Here is a 23,254-nt window from a genome sequence, read left to right on the forward strand (position 1 = left end):
TTGTTTACTAAATTCTAAATTCTTTAAGTTTCTCATATAAGTTAGAAATTTTTATTGAATATAATTGGCATGATTTATCAATAATTTTGCTAAAAAGTTAATGCAACAAGCTGAATACTTCCTCTTTATTTCTCTTTATATATCACTAATTTGTTGATTCAACTCCAGTTTTTTGAGATCTTCTATTTGTTTTTTCTCAAATCATTTATCAGAGAAGGATACCAAAGGAGACCCAGTAACATTGCTACTTTTTCTTCTCCAAAACTGAACCATCCTAAATGACTCAGTCTAAAGGTAAATGATTGTTCAACTTTAAATATGAACACTTGCATTTCAAGTAAAAATTCCAGAATGGTAACCCATAATGGACAATCTAAAAAACAACCAACTTCTTAAAATCATAATAGGTTATAATAGAATATTAACTAAACTTGATTAAAATGACCTCAAATTGCTTTTTAGAGTTATGATTGTAATTTCAATTAACTAAGTAAGTACTTTCTAATATACATACCAAGCCCTCCTCCAAATTCGAAGTCCTCTGGTTCTGTAGCTGTCATTTCAAAAGTTCTTAAGGATTTTGATGCTTTTGTAATATTTCTCTCTTCTTTAGAAATTAGTTCTTCAAATTTGATCTCTTCTTTTCTTGGGCGAAGGCTATATTGCGTAGCCAGATAGCTGCTTTCTTGTGATAAATAAGATTTGTCCTAATTTGTTAAAAAAAAAAAAAAAAAAAATTAACCATCAGAGTTAATACTAGTAATTAGCTCTCTTTGCAAGTTAAAATTTCAATATCCTTTAATGATAATTTAATCAATAAAAAGCACAAATAACAATTCATGAGAAAGCATTATGGTTTATAGTTCATTTCTTCTAAAAAAAAGACTTTAGCAAAAAAGGGAATGCTTAACAAAACACCAGGTTTCCATACCTGAATGTTTCTGTGAGATATGTCATTCCTTTCTATTCGGTCAGGTTCACCGTTGTATCTGCTAATGCTGTTTCCACTTTGTTTCTAATTTAGAAAATGATACACATTTTAATAACCTTTGAGGATTCAGAAAATGTTATAATAATGTTTAAGCAGTAACCAAAAATCAATGATACATGTGACCTTGCAAAAATAAGTTTTTCTGATAACCAGAAAAATTGGTCAACTGATATATGAAAGAGGAAAAGAGGAAAATCACTATCCCATAACAATTGACAGTAATAAATTTAATTAGTAAGTTCATCACAGGAATGAAAGAAATGATGGTTACTTATGGATTACTGTTACTGACAAATCTTGCCAATTATATTCAATAAAAATTTCTAACTTATATGAGAAACTTAAAGAAGTTTTTTTTTAATGTTTGAATAAAATTTGCTAATGTGGAATCTGTCTCTTTGCAAAGCACTATTCTACCTCTCTTTCCAAAGACAACATTTTTCTAGGAGCAGACTAAGAGCTTACAGCAATGTTATTGGATAACATCACATTATCAAAGTTTCCATAGAAAACAATACAGATGAAGCAATAATAAAATTCTTAACACTTCAGGAAAATAGCATCAAATCATATAACATGATTTAGTACTAAAAAAAAAATATTTTTCAAGGGCAATACCTCCTTTAGAATGCTAATGGAATATAACATTAATACATCAAGCTCTAGGGCCAAGTTATAAGTCTATCCTAGTTTATACCACTTTTCACACTGACTGTGAGCTATATTTATCTAATAGTTTCAGTTATAAGCCTGTATTCACTATTCAATAGTATCAATAGCCAACAATAGCCAATCATTCAATCTTGTTGCCAACATATAGGAAGGCTAAGGTCATGGAAACTAAGAGCAGAAGATCTAAGCAGTGACCATTATCAAGCTGTGGTGAAATATAAAGGCCAAAAGAATCACCAGAAAAGTTTCATTTAGACCATAATTAATGAGCTTCAAATGGTTCCTTCACATAGAACCAGAATTCCTTCAAAACATCTAACTTCCAGAAATTGTTAAGTTATTCAGTGCCAAAACACAAAAGTAGTATAAAACAAAGATTTGGGGAGCTAGGCTAAGACGCGTGCACAGACTCTTTGAATAGAGTCTTCCCTCAGAAGGGGAAAAAGGCCATTAACAGAAATGGACCTTTAAAAAAGTATTATATTACTATATTCAACTATGTTTTAAGCAAACTATTGCTGGGGAAGGTGATGTTTTAATGCAGGGATCCTCAAACTTTTTAAATAGGGGGCCAGTTCACTGTCCCTCAGACTGTTGGAAGGTCGGACTATAGTAAAAACAAAAACTTTGTTTTGTGGGCCTTTAAATAAAGAAACTTCATAGTCCTGGGTGAGAGGGATAAACATCCTCAGCTGCTGCATCTGGCCCGCGGGCCTTGTTTGAGGACCCCTGTTTAATGTGTGCCCACATGGGAAATAATCATTGTGGAAAGAATTCTGATGTGTTGATATAACTAAAGTTGTTATATGTATTTTATATAACAATTTAAATACCAGTGATTACATTAAGCACATTTAGTTGATTATATTCACATTCAACATTTTTACTAATATGAATTTAAAATATCCTCATAGCATCACTTCTGATTATTTAAGGTGACAGATTAGAATGAGGCTAAAATTTGTTCCATTTAACATAAACATTACATCAAAGAAGATAATTATAGAATTTTAAAATTTTAAGAGATTTCAGACATCACCTACTTTGACCTCATTTTACATAAGGTTGGAAAGAGAAACCCAGAAATGACTTGCCCACGGTTTCACCCAAGGCTTTTGATTCCTGTTTCACAGCCATTATGGTTTACACAAATTTGTGTATGAATTAAAAAATGCTTATACTCAATTGAAATTTATTCCAATGAGTCAGTTTTTGTTTCTTTTCATCTACTCTGGAATAGTCTACCTATTTTTATTTCAAAACTCTAATACTAAAAATCCCTACATAATGTTAAATCATCTTTTTAAATAAAGCTAAGAACTCTTATTCTTCATCATCATTTTTTATAACTGCAATTTATTACTTCATATTTGTGGTAAGAAAAACACCATTTTGTATTAACTATAAATAAGGTTAGTATTGTTTAATGGCAACAGTGTAGTAGCAGTAACACATTAGCTTTAAAATCAGGAAGACCTAGATTTATGTCCAGATCTGACATGTTCTAGTTGAATAAGCCTGGACAACCTTTCAGTTGCCCAGAAAACTCTCTAAAGATGCTAAATCAAATGAGCTTCTTCATCCAGTGTTCTAATGAAATTAGAAGACCACACCCAAAACAAAAATTAATGTAAAGGAAAGGGCTATATGTTAAAATTTTGATGGAGACTTGCATAGCTAAAATTTACTATAAAAATATTAAATATTCATAAATATTATGAAAGTCAATCTTAAAGTCTTCATGAGAAAAGTCCCAGTACCAATGGAGTCAAGTTGATTTCCAACATTTCCTTCTTTTCTTTAATTTCTGCATGCTGGGAAGCAGAACGACGTAGGTTTTTTGGAGGACGGCCAGGGGAACGGGATCGAGAACGAGATCGACTCCCACGGCGTCTAGAAGGAGAACTAGATGAAGAACCACTTTTCCTTTGTCTGAATGATGTTAAAGGCTGTAAGAAGTTGAGGAAGAAAGAGAAAAAAGAAATTCCACAGTTAGTTCTACAAATATAAATGTATAAAACACAGAGATATAGACAGACTTTTTTAAAAGGAAAAAAGTAGGTTCACTCATAAACACGGCCTCAACATACTATTTACTATTAAATACGCAAAAATATTTACTGCTTACTTCTTAAACTTAACTTAGGCTGTTGAGGACTTATGAAAAAAATCTTAACACTCAAAATCTCCCTCCATAGAGCTACCTATTGGTATGTACAAACTAGTTCAATACACAATTTGAAGGACACTCCCTCCCAAACTTCAAGATGACTGCATTTTTTCAGCCCACATAACTTAATTAACCCTTTGTTAAATCTTTTCAGGAGAACTATATGTGAGTTATAATTAAGATCAACAAAGATCTAGATTCTTTGATAAAAACCACTGGTACCAATAAGTATCTGGCCAACTCAAACAATCCAGTAAAAACTGTTTTTGCTCACAACTAATGTACACAAAACACATTAGTGAGGCTTGAAAGCAAATATAAGATGCCTCACTGCTTAACTGATGTTTCATAATAACTTACTTTTAAAAGACAAATCTTAACCATAAACTAGATTTCCAAAACTGACACATCAAAAGCACAGCTGGAATTGTTGGCCTTCATCCTAATGAGGAGGCATAACTGAGAAACACTTGTTTCCATTAAAATGGAGCGAAACTGGACTAGTCTAGTCAAGAAGAATCTCAGAAAGCGAGTTTTTCAAGTTATAAATTTTATTAAAGCAGAGAATAACCACAACGTGTTCTACTTTTGGTTCTCTAGTTTCAAATTCCAGTTATTAATAAAGGAACTGGGGACTTATGATGCAATGACTCCCTATTACCTCTGGAATCAAAATAAAATTCTGTGGATTTTAAAGTGGTTTCTAAGCTGTCCCCTTTCTGTCCTTCACTCTTCTTCTGTCTTATTCATCCCCACACATTCTGTAATTCATAGACACTGGCCTCCTTATTCTTCCTTGCACAAGACACTCTAAGTATTTTCATTGCTACCTAGAAGCTGTCTCTCCTCGTTTCTGGCTTAAAGTCATCTCAGAATCTGAAGTCCCACCACCTTCAAGAAGAGTTTTTTAGTCTTCCTTTATTTTAGTGCTTTCCCTCAGAAATGATCTCTAATTTACCTTGCGTGTAGCTAACCTGTACATAGTTATTGCCTTATCGTTCCCCACATGAAATTGTGCTGTAAGCATCTAGAGAAATGGGGAGGGGGGCAGGCAGAGGGGAGAGAATAAGCAGGTACAGTATGGGGACTGATTCTCATCTTTTGTTGTATCCCCAGTTCTTAGCAGAGCCTGGCACATAAGTTTAATACCTGTTGACTTTTATTTGGGAAGTTGAGGGAGCATGAGACTGCTGTCATCTTTTGTACTCAGTTGTGAAAACACAATAAAACTTTATAAATTTTGATTACAATTCCTAAGAGGCCATTCGGAGATAAAAGTCATCCCACTAAGTATACTTCTTATCCATGCTATTCTCTTCTCTGTGTACTTTGTCTCTTTTATTGACTAGGAATACTAAAAAAGTATATTATTTGTGTTTATTATTTTATAATAAGATAATAATACAAGAGTAATGTTTTACAATTCTCTCTCAAAGAATTTACACTGTTAGTTTTTGTTTACATTTCTGTGGTTTACTGGCTCTAAAATTTCCTGCTTCTATCTTAAGAATCTCAAACTAGGAGGGGAAAATGGTCAGAAATTATAACAGCAAATCCCTAGTAAGTTAAATAAGACTCCAATAATATTGGTAGTTATTTCTTAAACATGTCTTTGTACAAAAACACAGCACTTACCTTTATGTCACTCTCTTTCAATTCAAGTTCGGTTCCATCTTTGTATTTCACAGTGTAAAGATGGGATTTGCTATCTTGACTAAGTACTTCCACCTCATAATAAAGTGAACTCCCAGGCCAACGTCCTCTTACTACCTCACCATCAGCAAATTTCCTGCTTGGCATTTTCCAAAATTAATCTGAAAAAAAAATTTAAACATATGGAATAAGGATATATAGACCTAACATTTCTACCTTTTCTATTATAACTGGATGTCTTCCATGCCTGAAATGTTCCCTTCCACCTTCCACAGCAACCTGGCTCCTTCAAGACTCAGCTTAAATGCCACCTGCTAACGCTGCTAATGCTTTTTCTTTCAGATTACTTTCATTTACTCTGTATATATCATGTGTGTACTTAGTGATCTAAAATGTATCCCCCATTAGAACATGAGCTACTTGAAGGCAGGGTGATTTTTTGCCTTTCTTTGTATCCCTAATGAATAGCAGTGCCTGGCACATAGTAGGACCTTAAGGGCTTATTGATAAATCATTGTACAAAGTAGCACTAGTTATACCAGTAGCAGTTACTACAGTTCACCAATCAAACCATCACCAGAAAAGATGAACTGGCACTGTTAGGTCTAAGTCATACTACCATTTATTACTATAGGTTCAACTAACTAAGTCATACATAGACATTTGTGTTGATGAATATTTTCACTTACAGACTACAAAACCGGGAGGGGGGGAAAGAGGGAGGGAAGTCTCTCCAAATCTATAAATGAATAACAATTTTTCTAGAGTTGAAATAACATTTTCAATTCTTATTTGTAGCCATATGGAATGAGATAGAACTCACATTATATTAACTCAACCTGAACTACAATCCACTGTGGTCTCTGCTTAAGTAGGTACTTTTCTCTACTAAATCATCATATGGAATTCTTTGGTGCCACAGTCCATTTCAAAACAAAAAATTTATCTCCTTAAAAAACGAGGCTCAAAATGCCTCTTAAATATTTAAATATTTTTATATTCACAAATCTGTCTCTCTGTTACCTATTAATGGTTCTTTAACTACTCTTAGAAATTCCTCAGTTCCATGACTTATTTCTCCACTTTGCCATAGCAACAAAGATGATCCTTGATTTTTCTATCATCCATATATATGTCCACCAAATCTAAAATTTCTTTATCTGTTCATAATTTTTTAGCAATCCGATTTTTCCTTTGCCTTACAACCCCTAACCTGTAGCCCAAAACTGTTCTTTGTCATCATCATAACTTCCATTCCCTTCATTCTTCAGTTCTTTCCTTGGTCATCAGTCCTACAATCATTTTCCCTCTCCCTATCTTCTCTGCTAAGACCCTCAATGCACACCTCATTATTCATTAGCTAAACTCCCTCTTTTCCTCTGATCCTTTCAGTATTTCTTACTTGACTTCTGCCTCACATGAAAAAATAACCAGTCTTCTGATCACACCAATCATCTACATATACTCTTTACCCCAATCCTCACACCTTCTCCATCAGATTGCCCCCACCATCACCACTCTTTAGCTATCAGATACCTTCCTACTGCCTAGAAATACACATACACCTCTCATCTTAAAAAAAGACAAACAAAAAAAACTCTCACTGATTTCCCCCACCTTCAGAGCCATAACCCTGTTACCTCTACTCTCCATTCTCAGCAAAATTTCTTGGAAAAATAATCTAAACTGGGCTCTTCACTTCCTCTCTTTTCACTCTCTTCTAAAACCTTGGCAATCTGATTTCCCACCTCATCATTCAATTGAACCTATCCTCTCCAGAATTACCAATGATCTCTTAGTTGCTCCAATATAATGCTCTATTATCAATCATCATCATTCTTGGACTTTCTGCAACATTGGTTCTCCTTTTGCCTGACTTCTCAATATCTTTTCCTAGATTACCATCCAAGTCACACCCTGGGTTTCCAGGAAAGAATGAGGAGAAAGGGAGGAAAGGAGAGAGAAAGGGAGGAAAGAATAATGTATTAAGTGCTTAATATATGCTAATTGCTTTGCAAATATCTCATTGGGTTCTCACAACTTTCCTGAGAGTTATACACTATAATTATTCCCATTTTACAATTGAGGAAACTCAGGTACATCAGTTAGATGACATTTCCAGGGCCATTTTAACTTGATTATTCCTGACTCTAGTGTTTTAACCACTGAGCAACCTGTTTTCCACGCACAAGTGATCTCCAAAAGACTACTCTTTCTATCAAGCCTAATGTCTCACTAATCTTCATTCTACCGTCTGGATTGCTTCCCTACTTCCTACAAACATGCCCATGTCTTCCCATCCTCTCATTTAATCTATTCAACTCTTCTAAGTAGAGTCTGCCCTTGGCCCTTTTTACATTTTCCCTTTATACTTGGTCATTTCATCAACTCCTATGACTTCCACTGTCATCTCTGTGAAGAACCATTCACATCCCAGTCTCTCTTGAGTTCCAATCCCATATCAACTGTTTGTAGACTACCTCAAAGTGAAAGTCCAAAAAGTTATTTAAAACTCAACATGGTTCAAAACAGAACTTAATATCTTCCCAGCTACATCTCTCTTCTGAATTTCACTATTAATGCTAAAAGAATACCATCCTCCTAGTCAATTAGGCTTTTAAGTTCTGTCCATCCTTCACTCCTCACTCACCCCATATATCTTTGTTTCTACTTTCAGGTCATCTCTCCTCTATGATCTTATTTTCATCCACACAGTCACTATTCTAGTTCAGGTCTTTGTCACCTCTTGAGTGAACTATTGCCTTCTGATTAGCCCCCCTGCCTCACCTCAAGTCTCTGCTTACTCCAATTCATGCTCCACTCAACCGTCAAAGTGATTCTTGTACAGTATGTATCTAACTGTATTTCCCCTCGTATCCACACTCAATAAATCTAATACCTTTCTATGACTTCAAGGACCAAGGTAGAAGCAATCCTTTCACAACTCTCTACTCATTTCAGTATTCCACTGACCACAGCAGTTTTCCACAATTTCTCACCGCCCATGGCTCCCCTTTACCTTGCAGATCTGAGAACCTCACTTCATTTTTCCAGAAAAAAAAAAAAAGAACTCATTCTCTGAGAGTTCCCTCTTATCCCCACCTTTTCTTCATCTCACATTACATTGATACCTCTGCCACTATCTCTTCTTTCAACCCCTATCTCATATGAAGAGGTAACCCTTTATCTTCTCAAGGAATACCCCTCTAAATGCACAAATGATCCCAATTCTATTCTGTCTTCTCCAGAAGACATCTTCTCTCTCACTAATTTTCAATCTTTCTTGTCTCCTGGATCCCCTTTTACCCACAAATATGCCCATCATCCCCATTCTCAAAAAAATCTTTGCTTGATCACAGTTCTTCACTAGCTATCATTCCTAATTTCTAAAGATTTCCCACAATAGAAACCTTCACTTCCTCTCCTTCCTCTTTTCCTTATTTTCAGCATTCTAGCTTCGGACTTCATCATTTGACTGAAGTTGCTCTCTCCAAAGTTACCAATGACCTCTTACTTGCCAAATGTAATGGCCTTTTCCTCGTTACTCATCTTTCTTGACTACTCTGACACTGTTAATCATGCTCTTCTTGTTACTCTCTTCTCTCTAAAGCTTCTGTGACCCTGTCCTCTTCTTACCTGTCTCCTTTTAACACTCCTTTTCTGCCTCCTTTAATTGGATCTTTAGCCAGGACATGCCTGAGCATCCCTCAAGGCTCTGGCCAAGACCCTCTTCTATTCTCTCTCTCTACTATTTTGCTTGATAACCTTATCAACTCCTATGGATTCAATTATTATTTCTATGATTACAAAGTGCTTATTCTGCACTAATTCTTCCTGACCTCCAGTCTCACAATGCCTATTTTAAAATGCCTATTTAGAATTGGATGTTCCATAGACAACTTATAAACTTGCTATATGCAAAAGTAAACTCATATTGTTCTCCCTTCTTTCTAACTTTCCTTTAATGTCAAGTTTACCACCATTTCCAACTCACTCAGGCTTACAACCTAAGCATCATCCTCAGCTTTTCATTATCACCATCCATACCTAATCAGTTGCCAAACCCTATTGATTCAACCTTTGTAATATCATACATATTTGTTTATTTGTTTGTTTATTTATTTATTTATTTATATATCTTTCTCTCCTCCAACACAAATACTACTCTTCAAGGATCATAGTGAGAGAAGTATTACAAATGTCATCTGGTTGGTTCCCTGCTTCAAATCTCACCCTACTCCAAACTATCCTCCACTCAGCTGATCTTCCTAAAGTGCAGATTTAATTGGGTCACATCCTTATCCATTAAATTCCAATCATTCCCTATTTCTCTTGTGTCAAATAAAAAATTCTTTGGTATTCAAAGCCCTTCATAATCTTGCCCTTTCCAATGTTTCTTATCCTCTCACACCTTACTCCTTTCCGTGTATTCTTAAACCCAGACACTTGCTTTCTTGATATTTCTTACACCTGACATTACCTTCTCCCAAAATTTTCACTGGCTTGCCCCCAAGTCTGAAATACTACATCCTGTCTTATCTATACCTCCTGGCTTTTTTCAAGCCTCAGCTAAAATCCCATCTTCTCAGAGTTTTTTCTATTTCCTTTCTTAACACTTTACTTTTTCAATGCTTTTTGTCAGTGACTATCTCAAAATATCCCTTATCTATTTTGTTTGTACATAGTTAAAACAACTATATGTTGTCTCTACCATTAGACTGAGCTTTTTGGGAGTAAGGACTTTTTCTTTTCCTTTCTTTTTTTTCTTTTTTCCAACACTTATCAAATTGTCTGGCATATGACAGGTCATAATAAATGACTTACTAAAAGGTAAAACAGCATCCCACATCCTCAATTTCACATTTTATTAAGAGTGACAACATACAAACAACTATTTATATATTAGACAGTGTAAATAGGTATCACACATACCTTCATTCAGATACAGTCTACCCTACTTGAATATAAATTCCTTACCACCAGAGACTTTCTAAATTGTCTTTGGATCCCTAATTATTACAATGCCTAGAACACAGCATAGATTAAATAAGTGCTTCCTGAATATATACATCTTCATTTGAAAAGAGAGAACATGAACAACTAGAGTTATCAGGCAAGTCTTCCATTATGTTCGATGAGTAATATAAGTAATTTTTTTGGTGGTTAAACAAATTAAACTAACAGTTTATAATTTGGTAACTACTGGTATAGAAAATTAAGAGATTTTAATGATATCTAGGGTCATGATAGAGGAATTTTTCAGGTAATGTCTGATAAATAAGGCAGTACTGATCTTATAGGATTGTATCTGGACAGGATTTCTGAAAATGTTTTAACTAATTAAAAAGATATGTATATGATATAAGAATAGAAAGGAATTATTGCCAACCTCTCCACCCTTTTATTTTGCCTCTGAGGGAGATTGTTTTTTATAAAGCCTCCAATTTCAGGGAAAACTAGAAAAATTTCATAAAGAAGAAATGTATAAGTCAGAAGGGGTTGGGCAACTTGCCTAGTATCTCATATACAGGAAATGGCAGAGCAAGATTTCAAGCCAAGTCTTCCTTGGACTGTCCAAGGGATGCCCGGTACAATATGCCTTGCTAATTTTTAGTTCACATACAACTTTGCACATAATCATCACTATGTAATACAAACATCAATATTTACTAATAACATCAGGCAAATGTAATGATGTCAAATAGAGAATCAAGTGAGTATACAATCATTGTAGAAATTACCATATCTCTTCACTTTTCCCTGAATATGAAGAATTAATAAAACAATCCAAGACAAAGCAAAATGGGTAGTCAAGTTGATAATAGAACTCTATTTCCTATTCTCATGCCATCTAAAATTGGCTCATCAATTTTCTATTCTTTTGACATTTTTCCTATAAATTCAATTCTTGCTAAAAACTTTGCACACACAGACTTATTAGTATTTTCTCATATCCAGGGTTACCAAGAAGCTCTTTCAACAATGATTTTCATTTTTCTCCAACCAGATTCCTCATTTTCAAGTTTTCTAAAATTATTCTTTTTTTTCAGGAAATAAATAAAGCCACAATTAAGACCTAGGGGATAGATGCTTCTCTGTTAAGATATGAGAAAAATTCTGGAAAAGAATATTAGTTGCTTGCACAACATGACAAATTTAAAAGAATTGCAAATATTTATAAAACCTCTTTCAGATTGCTTGCTATCTTGGGAACAGGGGGAGATAAAGGAGAGAGGGAGAAAAATTTAGAACACAAAGTCTTACAAAAATGAATGTTGAAAACTATCTTTATATGTATATGGAAAAATAAAGTACTATTGATAAAAAAAAAAAAGAATCTATGATCAAATAACATAGATCACAAAGGTCAATCTTAGGACAAATTCTTCCTAATACAAGAAATACATAATCAAGAAAGGTGCTTGTAGAATAGAGAAAAAAATCAAGACTAGAATCAGTGGCAGAAGAAACCGTAGAAGTTCTGCAACTATATGAAGACCAAATTGTCACTTTTTTTACCTTGTTCTTCCTATTACCCATTCTCTCTTACAATCTATCCTTATTAGATACTGCCAAAATAATCTTCTTGAGGCACAGATCTGATGTTACCTCCTTCAGTGGCTCACAAGTGCCACAATCACAAGTGATTTATAGGATCAAATTTTGAAGAAAAAATACAAATTTTCCCTTAGTGTGGCATTTTTCAAGATGATCTACAACTTCATTTATCTTTCCTGTTTATTTCAGATCACTCCCCTTTAAAAATTCTACATTCCCATTCAATCTGAATAACATTCTTCAAAATCAATACATTTGTATACCTTTCCCCTGCCTGGAATACATCCCACTGCTCATCTTTATCTTCCAGGTTCAATTCGGTACCACTTCTTCCCATTTCCCCCTCACATTCCACTCCCCAAACCCCCCCCCCTCCATTTACAGAATCCTCACAGTCAATGCTCCCTACTGAGATTTTTTTTTTGAGCTAGTTCTAATTGTATACATGTTTTATCCCCTCAGTAGAAGTTAAGTTCTTCAAGTACAAGAACTGTTTCAATTTTTGTCTTTGTATCCAGTGCTAGCAGTCTTTCACAAGGTGCTTAATAAACAAGTATTAAATTGAATTCCTTACATGCAGTTCTCTCAATGGTGTCTAAAACATCACTTTGCAATTTCCTGCTGATTGAAAACATTGCTGTATTTTTACAGCCACAAGGAAAAAGATACTCAAATACAGTCTTAGCACCATGAAGACTCTCTTCCTCCAAGCCAAACAAAAACTAATCTATTTATAATCTCTGAAAAGACAAAATAATTTAGAAAGGTACAGAGTATATACCCCACATAAACAAAGATATACAAAGGTAGGAGATAAATGAAGGTATAAGAAGTTACACCAGCAAATCTCAGAGGCTGACTGGTATAGTTTGGAATATTATGAGAAAAAAAGGCAAAATACTAAGGGAAATTTTGATTACATAAAGTTAAGGATGAACTTTCTTTGTTCTTCATAAAAGGCAGAAGCACTTTCACTTTTTTTTTTAAAAAAACAGCAGCAACATCTAAGACTTCCTCCCTGCCTGATGTAATAATGCCAAGTTTCTAGAAGCAAAAAAAAAAAAAAAAAGTCAACCTACAATCTTGATTCCACAAAGGGAAAGGTGCTTCTGAAGCACAAGAAAAACTAGAGCTAATATACATCCATGCTATATGCATCTCATCAAAAATTGTGCACAAACCATACACATTTTTTACAAATATTTAAATTATTTCGAGTATTTTTTGCTACATCTTCCAATACCAAGTGCCCAGTTTCCTTTTTTTTAAATTAATATGTATTATCACACCAGCTATATATATATATATATTTTTTTTTTTTGAGCTGATCACAAACTCAAATTTTGAGATGCAAAGTGCACTCTAGATTATCTGGTCCAAGGGTGTCAAACATTGGTACCCAGAGCCCACAATACTCCCAGTTCAGCCTAATCTTATTTTTGTAACAAATATTTAATAAAAATGTAACATAAAGTTGAAGTTTTCTAAGTCAATGTGTGGTCCAGGGGGAGATACTGCTACCTGAGTTTGACACCACCAATCTGGTCTATTTCATTACATATAAAGACAAATGAGGCCCAACGATTAATCAACTTGTCTAAGATCAGAGAGAATAACTAGCATAATAATGTTTGGACACAAGTACTCTCACTGATCCTACAATCCATTCCTCTACATGGAATCATCTCCAGCTACCTTATATGTAAACCAAAATAACCCCCCTCAAAATGTCTCAGCAGTATTTTGCATAATCCTGCTTTCCCCAAGAATGAAAAGTATGTGAATGTTCTATAAAGCAACTCATCTTTTCCCTTGGACAGATTTTAAAACAGGAAAAAAAAAAATCTTACTAGTTCTTTCCTCTATCATTTACTACAAAATAGTACAGCCATATCTCAATTTGGTGTATTTTCAGTTGGAGAGATAAAAGGAACAAAATTCAAGACAAAATTTATAACTATTGTGCGTGCTAAAGATCCAAATGGAGAAAATGATTAAGATATATGTATATATTCGGGTACTCTTGAATAGACTTTATTTAGTCAAATTTGATTTTAAGGAAAACTTTTGTACATTAAGTTAAATATCCTCACTCCTATTGTTCCCCTAGAATGCTTCTCCATTGACCACAAGTTTACTTTGTTCCCCCAGAAAAACTTGAATTCAATATACCAATAATTCTAAACTTCTGCTACACTCAAATGAAGTCTTTATCTACAGCAAGAGTTTTAAAACTTTTTGGTGGATGCCTTTGGCAAACCAGATGAAATCGAAAGAGTCTTACTCAGAATAATGCTTTTGATTACAAAGAAAACCAATTAAGTTGAAATATAAAGGTTTTTTTGCCCATCCAATTTCAGAAAAATATCCCTTAAGGATTCAGATTCCAGATTAAGAAATGTTAATGTATAACTTGCCTCCAATTTCACAGTAAGCAGACCTTGTTATGGATTTTTTTTAATGACTGTACCTTTGTAAAATGCCTGGCGATTTGAGTAACAGAAAATAACTGAAAAGGTACTTAAGTTTCGAGATGCTCAATTCTTAATTTTAAAGTGGCACTGTCAAAAATTTATCAGTCAGTGAGAAAGGAGAAACAGTCACACTGCTCTTTGAACACCTCTTCTATTCCACATGTTAACTGGCTCTACCTTTTTATAAGTTTGAAGAGGAACTGGATTAAGTAATAGTGTAAAACTGTCAAGGATACTATAACATTCTGCAGTATATGTTACACATTCTAATTGTGCAATAAATGCTTGTCATTCTAAAATATTCTGCCTCATAATTGTCGTAATTTCCTAAGAATGTATTTGACACAGGTTCTAATGCTTAGGATTGCTTCTAGAAGTTGGTCTTGTTATAGTCTTCAATTCCACTCACCCACAAAAGGAAGAATGAAATAAGAATATTATGATACCATTTAACTTGGTTTTCTTGTTGGATTGCCCAAAGCAAAAAAAAAAAAAAAAAAAAAAAAAAAAAAACTATGCAGCTAGGAAAGGAAAATGGGTAGTAATATTTACCTATTGTTTGGGGAAAAAAAATTGCACATCATCCCCCCCAAAAAAAAACATAACTATTCCATATTACATTCACTTTATAAAACGCAAAGCAGGCACAGACACAATAAATGATTGCTGAACTGAATGATAACTTGTGACAAGTATCAGAGGTTTAAAAGAGGAAGTTACCTTAGTGTCCATTCATATGCTGGTTTAACGTTTCTACTCAGCCGTCAGAATGTCCTCTAAGCTCGTATCAATTTCAGCAAGTAATCAACTTAAACAGCAAGATCTGGGTGTTATAATCCTTTTGGGAACAAGCCCAGCAAGCCCCTGCTAATTAAGCCCTTTCCAGCCATTACAACTCTCCTGAACATAACAGCAATTAAAGATTTGCAAACCACTTTCTTCATAACACTCGGTCAACCTTAATTATCAAATATAATTATACCCATTTTACAGATGGAGGGAAAGGGGACAAAGGCATAGAGATGAAGTGACGTATTCTTTCCTTTTTCTCCACAAGTGTTCTTTAAAAAGTACTTTTCGAAGGTTAAGTAGTATTTGTAACATCATCTCAAGATTTAATCACAGGTAGGCATCATTATGAAATATTAATATAATGAATAGAAATTCAATAAATATGAAGTACCTGTCCTCTGCTATGCACCGTGTTAGGCGCTGGTGATACAAAGTAGCAAAATGTACCCTCAAACTACCCTCAAAATGCAGTATTTTCGAAGTTAAAAACTCGGCCACAAAATTCGCTGCGTAAGAACAGTCTTTCTTGGCAACAGAGAATCGCACAGCCCATCACTAAATCAGGATCTCAAATGCATGGACAAGTTCTTGTTTTTTAAGCAGCGTCACAAACTCATGCACACTAACCGCAGTCTAATTAAAATAAAACAAAACAAAACCCGAACCTTCCCCATCGCCAGCTCAGGACCTTTTCACCCTCTCGGACTCTGCCTGAAATACTCTTCCCACCCCATCTGCGCCCCACCCCGCCCCGGCTTCTCCCATGCTTCTCTAAAAAGCGCCTCTCGCTTATCCGGGATGGAGCTGATTTGTGCTCCAGTTGGGAGGTTGTGTCCCTTTCCTCATTACACGAGGAGCTTCTCGCGGGCAAGGCAATCGGCTTTTCTTGGTATCCTCAACATTTAGTACGACGCCCGGCACCTGGTAGATGTTATATTAAATGTCCGTAGCCTTGACTTGACGTAAACACAAAAGACAGGTCAAGGCCCGCGATCACCTCATCTGAGATCCCCTGCCTCCAACCCCTAAACTCTTCAGGTATTTCCAAAGTCAGTGCTTAATTGTCTCCATTCTCCCCCATCACCACCATCCCCACCCAAAAAGGTGCAAAGTGAGGCTGGTGGCGGGAGCAATGAAGGCTTGGCCGCTGGAAGAGGCGTCCCGGGAGGCAGGGGACCCTAGGAAGCCCCCTGCCGCGGAGCGCCGCCGAAATGAAGGGAAAACGTCAGTCCTTTAAAGCCCCACTTCGTCACTTAAAAGACTCCCCGTGGCACGCGCTGCAGCCGAGGGACTGGACTAGATCTGGGGGAGAGGAGAGGCCAGAAGACCCTCCCCAAGTCCGTCTTCCCCTTCCCCAGACAGCGCGAGCCACAGCTACAGGAGACTCAGGGCAACTGGACAGTTTAAACCACCTCGGGGGGCAGGGGGAGAGGGGAGGAACCATCGGCCGGGGGAGGGGGGGAGGGTCTCTTCCTCCTCCCCCGACTCGTGCTACCGAGAACGAGGCAGCGGCCCCCTCACCACCATCCCCACCCAGGCCTGCCCCTTGGAGCGGAGGACTCCGGAGCCGCCCCAAGATCCGCTTCGGACGCTGCTCCACGCCCGATCCCGGGGGGTAGGGGTCCGGGCGCTGTCCCGGGAGGACACGAGATGAATAGCGGCCTCCGGACCCAGCCTGCCCTCACCCGGCCACCCAAGGAAGGGAAGGGGAAAAGAAGAGGAAGGGTCCCTACCTGCAGCCGAGGCTCCTCCGGGGATACAAACAGATCCAAAAAAGTATAGAAAAGTAAATCCGGCAGCGGCGGCGGTTCCGGGCGCGCGACTCGCCTCCAGCCCGCGCTCTCGCGGTCTCGCGCTCCCGCGGCGCTCGCTGCCTCCGCCCCTCCCGGGGCGCGCGCGCGCACGCTTCCGCTGTGCGACACCCCCCCTTCACTACCCGCTTTCCCTTCCTTTTCCAGTCCCAAAAACGTGCAACCGGCCAATGGCGCCAAAAATTCCGATTGGTCCTTGTCTTCGGTTTGAATCGTCCGCCTTGCAGCCGATTGGCTGAGGACTCGTGGCGTGCCCAGGGTGGGGGTATCTTTTCTCACTCTCTACGGGCCCCTCCCAAAAAGCCCCGCCCTCAACGAGAGAGCCCAGAGCAGAGATCGTAATCTGCGAGGTAGGGCGGAGCCGACACCGGGGCTGGACTGGAGCCCTTATTTTGCCCTAGTTTTATCTCGCCTTCGCAGACGCCCGCGTCTGACCCCGGGCAGTCTGTTCTGAACTCCTAACTCCCCGCCCTGGCTTTTTCCCTCCCGAAACCTCCTTGGGCTTGGCAACCTCCAACTCCTCTGGTTTTTCTTTTGGGCTCCTGCCGTATCACTTTAACTCCTCTTGGGGAGTCCAAGCGCGTTACGTCACTGACGGCTCAACTCGGCCCTCCGCCCGAGCTGAGTAAGTTTCAGTGACCCCCTCTCCTGTGGAGCCGCGGGAGAGACGCTTTCATCAATAGTTTCGCATTTTCTTTGGCATCCAGAAGCAGAATTCCGCTTCCCGCCCCAACCCCCATCCTAAATGCTGCTTTTGTCAGGGTTTTTTATGGGGTTATTTTGTTTGATTCCGGTGAAAACCTCTCCTCTCTGTCTTTCTGCACCTCCACCAATATGACACTGCATTTAGACCTGTTTGCTGTGCCCAACACAATTTAAGCACTGCCCAAGATAGAGTATCCAAAAATAGCCCCGGTTCGGGCAGAAGTAGGCTTCCTAGGCATTAGAATCGGAAGGGACCTAGCAAGTTAAGCGAGTTCATTTTATAAATGGAAAAAAAAAAAAAATTGAAGCCCAGAGGGACTTAAATGACTTTCCCAAGATCAACCTGGTAGCAGAGCCAGAATATACTACAATTTCTAATTTCAGTCAAAAAGCATTTATTAAGCCCCTGCTACGTTAGGTACTCTTTAAGTTCTGGGGAAACAAAGGCAAAAAAAAAAAAAGAAAAAAAAAAAAAAGGCAGATTGTCAATGACACTTCCACCTAATATACATTCATTACATAGTTAGGGAAAATGTGAATTCCCTTCTTTTAGGGCAACCTAGCCTGAAAAAGACAGGACCGCCCTCTTCAGAAGGAGTTTGAACATCTGCAGAGAGAGCTGCTTTGAAGCCACTTAGATTGACTGCAACTTTGTTTCCACCACAAAGGCTCCGATCTTTAGCCTCCTGTTCATCTTTCCACTAGGCTGGCAAAGTCGGTTGTTTTTTAACCTTCTCAACATTCCTGTGAGAGTGAATCCATTTTACAGTTGAGGAACCAAACTAGTTGTAAAGAAATGGAGGTTCACCCTGGATCGGGTCAAGGAATGAAGTTTCCAATTATGTAGGAGGATTCTAAACCCCGGACTCTTTATACCACATTAAATGTATAGGAGTATCACGCAAGGCACAAGACACCTTTCGAGTACTTGTAAATATTTTAAAAAGGAAAGATATCGCTTTGCTTTTTGGATCTAGGAGCTCTTACAAATTAGCTTAGGGGCGATTTTTTTTCTCTCTTTTAAGTTTTATCTGACCACTTGTTCATGTGTCGTTTTGGCTTGGAAAAAAAAATTTTTAACCTTTTTTTAGAGCTATCATTGAAGTGTAAACGGTAAAAAGATTCATTTGCGAATGCTTAATGTAAAATCAAAAGTATTTCATACTAAATAACATTACTTTCTTCCACAATTTACCAAAATTTACAAAGATCAAGGATGCTATGAGAATAGGCTTTCTTCAAAGTTTTGTCTGATCCTGTAGCCTCGTATGAATTTGGAGACCAGGCTTCTTGTTCTAGTTCTAAGTAGCTAAATGGCCGTAAAACAATTAACATTCTTCAGTGGCTTCAGTTTCCAAATCCTAGGCATGACTGTTTAGCGGGGAAAATACTAGATTTGGGGACTGGGAGAATTGTATCCAATGCCTAGCATTGACACTTGTCGAGTTATGTGAATGTAATTTTTTTTAGCTTAAATTTCCCCATCAGAAAAATGAGAATCATAATACTTGTACTACTTAACTTCACGTAGTAATTATGAGAAAAATACGTTGTAAATCTCGAAACAGTGTGTGAATTTTTATTTGTAAAATGAGGGAATTGGGGTTAGCCATAGAATCTTGAGCAAGAAGGGGACACACATAGCAGTCCCTTCATTTTGCAGATGAGAAACTGAAATCTAGGGACACTAAGTGATCTTCTCCAAGATTAATCACACACAAAAATGAAGATTTGAACTAAAATCATTTGATTGGAAAGCCAGGGCTTTTTCCATAGTATCACAGCCTCTTTCTATCATACTCAACAAGCCTTCATAAGCTAGCACTTTACAAACTATTCTAATCATGGTGTGGCTCATTTGTCACAATTGATGTATTCCTTAAAACTCTGTAAAAAATTTTTTTTCATTAAATCATTTAAAATATAAGGAAAACTGCTTATTGGTGCCTCTTTGTGGTATGTTTCTTCACAGTCTTGGTCAGAGAGCTAGACTCTGGCTAGTTAATCAATCAATAAACTTTTATTAAGCACCTGTCATATGCCAAAGGAGGTAAAAGACAGTGCTTGCAATCTAACAAAGTAGACAATTTGCAAACATACAGAGAGCAAATTAAGTGCAGGTTAAGTAGGAAATAGTAAAATTAACAAAGTGACAACACTGGAATTTAGAGGGATTGGGGAAGGCATCTTTTAGAAGGTAGAATTTTAGTTGGGGCTTAAAGAAAGCCAGGGAAGTTAACAGATAAGATCTGAAAGGGTATGTTCCAGGTATGGGGGACAATCAGAGAAAATGTCTTAGGCACAAGGGATGAACCATCTTGTATGAGTGAAGAAGCAGATACCCGTGTCACTGGATGAAAGAATGTGTTTCTAAGAAGATTGGAAAGGTAGAAGGCAGGGGTAGGTAGATGGCACAATGCACTAGCACTGGAATCAGGAGGACCTGAGTTCAAATTCATTCTCAGACACTTGACACTAGCTTTATGACACTGGGCCAAGTCACTTAATCCTGATTGCCTCACATACACACACACACACACACACACACACACACACACACACACACAGAATAAAAGAAAAGCTTCATTATAAAGGGTTTTGAATGCCAAACAGAATATTTTGTAATTGATTCTGTAGATGATAGGGAGTTATTGTGGGGATTGGGGTGGGGGATGAGGAGTAAGAGAGGAGAAATTGGACCTAAGCTTTAGAAAGTCACTTTAGTGACTGAATAATGAATTGGAGTGGGAAAGACTTTATGCAGGCAGTGCAGTCCTCCAAGCAGGCTACTGTAATTAATCCTAATGTCTGAACTATAGGGGTACATTCTCACAAAGCTGGAAAGACCCAGTAAAGGACTTCATTGAATTGGTTTGGCACAAGGGTGATGAATTTTCCAGCCAAGGCAACTCTACAAATCTATTTACCAAGTTATAGATGTTTTTGTACTAATGAAATCACAGGTCTTTAAATTTTAAAAGTCTATTACTTAAATAAATTCCAAAGTGAATCTTTTTAAGGCATAGAATCCTTCTTAACAGTCAACAACTGTTCCCCCATGTAGTGTTTGATAATTTCCAATTCTTTTACTTAGAGGCATCTTAAATTGAAGCAAACCTATGCAATGTACCAAATAACCAAAATTATAAATTTTGAGTCAGTGTAATACATCTATATAGGCTCCTGCATGACAGGATTTTCTTAAAAATTCTTTATATTTGTATCCCCAGTACCTAACTCAGTGCCTAAAAAATATTCCGAGCTTAATAAAACCTTGTTTGATTGATTGGGTTGTGAGAAAATATGGATAAACATATTTATCAGAATATTGTGAACAGATAGCTGATCTAGAAGTCAGAAATACTGGGCTAAGGGATGGCCTCTGATGCTTAAGTCATTTGTCTTTCAGTGCCTCAGGCAACAAATGGTACAGTTGGTAAACCTAGGGATTTAGTAGAAGAAATTGTTTAATCACTGACACCATAACTATTATATCACCAGTCTAGTCCAAATAATAATAATAATAATAATGCATTTGCCCCCTTCCCATATAAGTATGATTTTAATTACTCAGAAGTACTGACTCATGAAATTAGTAATTCCTCACATAGTATATTACAGACCCCAAACCTATTATTTCAAGGTTCTTATTGTGTAGATGATTCCAGTGTTCAAAAGTTGCTTCAAATATATTTTAACAGATTGATAGCATTTAAAACCTGCCACTGAACTGTCTATAATTTTTTGTGCACTTTTAAATGAAATGACTTACATTCTTTAGTCCTTTATTCATAATATTAAAACCTCAGTGAGTTTGTGTTTTTGAAATCTTTCACACTTAAATGTGCTTTTTCAATAAAATGTGACTGTAAAGACATGATCCATTATAACCAGGAAAGAATGCTTAGCTATGAAAAATAACAGCTGGACAGCCCGTGTGTTACAGTGATATTCCCCAGATAGGAAAAGAATAAGAAGAAGGTCTCTAATGCATTGGCAAGTTTCACCCACAGAGGATTCATGGAAAAAGAATAAACAAGCCCCACACAAGAAAAAAAGGTCTTGAGAGTAAACATGTAGCATCAGAGATGAAAACCCTTTTTGGGATTCAGACTTACCTTTTTTGTAAAGGGAGGGCCTTATACTAGAGAACAAAGAATGAGAAGAAAGAAAATAAGCATTTATTAAGCACCTACTAGGTGCTCAGCATTATGCTAAGATTATTATTAGTATTTCACTTGATCTTCCAGACATCTCTGAACAACAGATGCTTCTCCTGTGAGGCAAGCAGAAGATACAATTTTCCAAGCATGTGTTTAGCTAGTGTCTGAGGCTGCATTTGAGCTCGGATATTGACTCTAGGGCCAGTGCCTAGCCATCTCTAAATCTATGAAACTTAAGTATATTTTTCTTCTTCTTGACTTCTACTTAAGTCTGATCAGGTGTAATTATTTAATAATTGGAGCAAAAAAGATAAAAATATATAATTGTGGAGGAGAGGGCAGCTAAGTGGCTCAGTGGAGCACTGGTCCTGGAATCAGGAAAAATAAGAGTTCAAATCCAGCCTCAGCCACACACTCCTACTAGCTGTGTGATCTTGAGCAAGAAAAAAAAAAAAAAAAAATCAGCTTCTTCCTCCAACCACTAACATAGATGTGGACCAAAGAAACAAAGAGATGTCTCTGTTCTGGAGAACCTTGAATTATTTGGCTTTGGCTAGATCCCAAACAATCAGCTTCAAAAGTCTTAAGTGATTGGATTTTAAGGGTGCTTACAAGGCACAAGTAACCTCCCCAAAATTTCTTCCACCTAAGTTATTATTGCCTGAAATGTTGTAAATAGCAACAGATTAACTTCACTGGCTTTATCTCATTATGATTTTTTTTTTTTATCAGACCCTTTTCTAAGAACAGATTGGGAGGAGAGAAATACAGTGAAGAAAAGTGTTTCCACCTTCAAAGAATTGAAGATTCAAATGAATTCATTGAGTTTCATAGAGATGATCTAATCTTCCTTCTTCTGGAACAAATCAGCCTGTAGGTTGTTTCTTGGTACAACTCATTTCTTAGCTTATTTTTGTGTCTTTGCAGAACTATCCTGCTTATAACATCGGAAGCTCTCCTGAGTTTGGGAATCCTTAACTCCCTTCAAGACTCAGATAAGGGGCTTTTCCTAATCTTCTTCAGGAACCAGTCTCCCAGGACTAAGCAAGCACTTTGAAGGGGGACAGTTTTCAGCATTTTGTTATTCTTTTTGTATCCCTAGAACCTCTCCTATTTGTCCATTCTCTGCACGCAGCCACACAACTTTGGTTCAGATATTCATTATCTGTCTCTTGTCTGGACTTTTGAAATACTCTCCAAACTGACATCCCTGCCCCTAGTCTCTCTCCTGCTCTAATCCATCCTCCAATCCAAGATGATTTTCC

The 23,254-nt window shown here is 37.0% G+C and overlaps 1 protein-coding gene across 1 annotated transcript in view; it reads right to left on the reverse strand.

Annotated features, from left to right (window-relative positions):
• The window catches only part of LBR (lamin B receptor), a 38,451-nt gene extending 21,265 nt beyond the window's left edge, over positions 1-17,186 (reverse strand). Inside the window, exons 1-5 of the mRNA XM_051993388.1 lie at positions 17,044-17,186; positions 5,469-5,647; positions 3,424-3,612; positions 932-1,015; positions 515-707 (exon numbers count right to left, since the gene is read on the reverse strand). Coding sequence (XP_051849348.1) covers positions 515-707; positions 932-1,015; positions 3,424-3,612; positions 5,469-5,633 — 631 coding nt within the window. The 5' untranslated portion in view covers positions 5,634-5,647; positions 17,044-17,186. The remainder of the gene's footprint in view (positions 1-514; positions 708-931; positions 1,016-3,423; positions 3,613-5,468; positions 5,648-17,043) is intronic.
• Positions 17,187-23,254: the final 6,068 nt, after the last annotated feature.

Source organism: Antechinus flavipes, chromosome 4 (genome assembly GCF_016432865.1).
Source record: "Antechinus flavipes isolate AdamAnt ecotype Samford, QLD, Australia chromosome 4, AdamAnt_v2, whole genome shotgun sequence".
Lineage (NCBI taxonomy): Eukaryota > Metazoa > Chordata > Mammalia > Dasyuromorphia > Dasyuridae > Antechinus > Antechinus flavipes.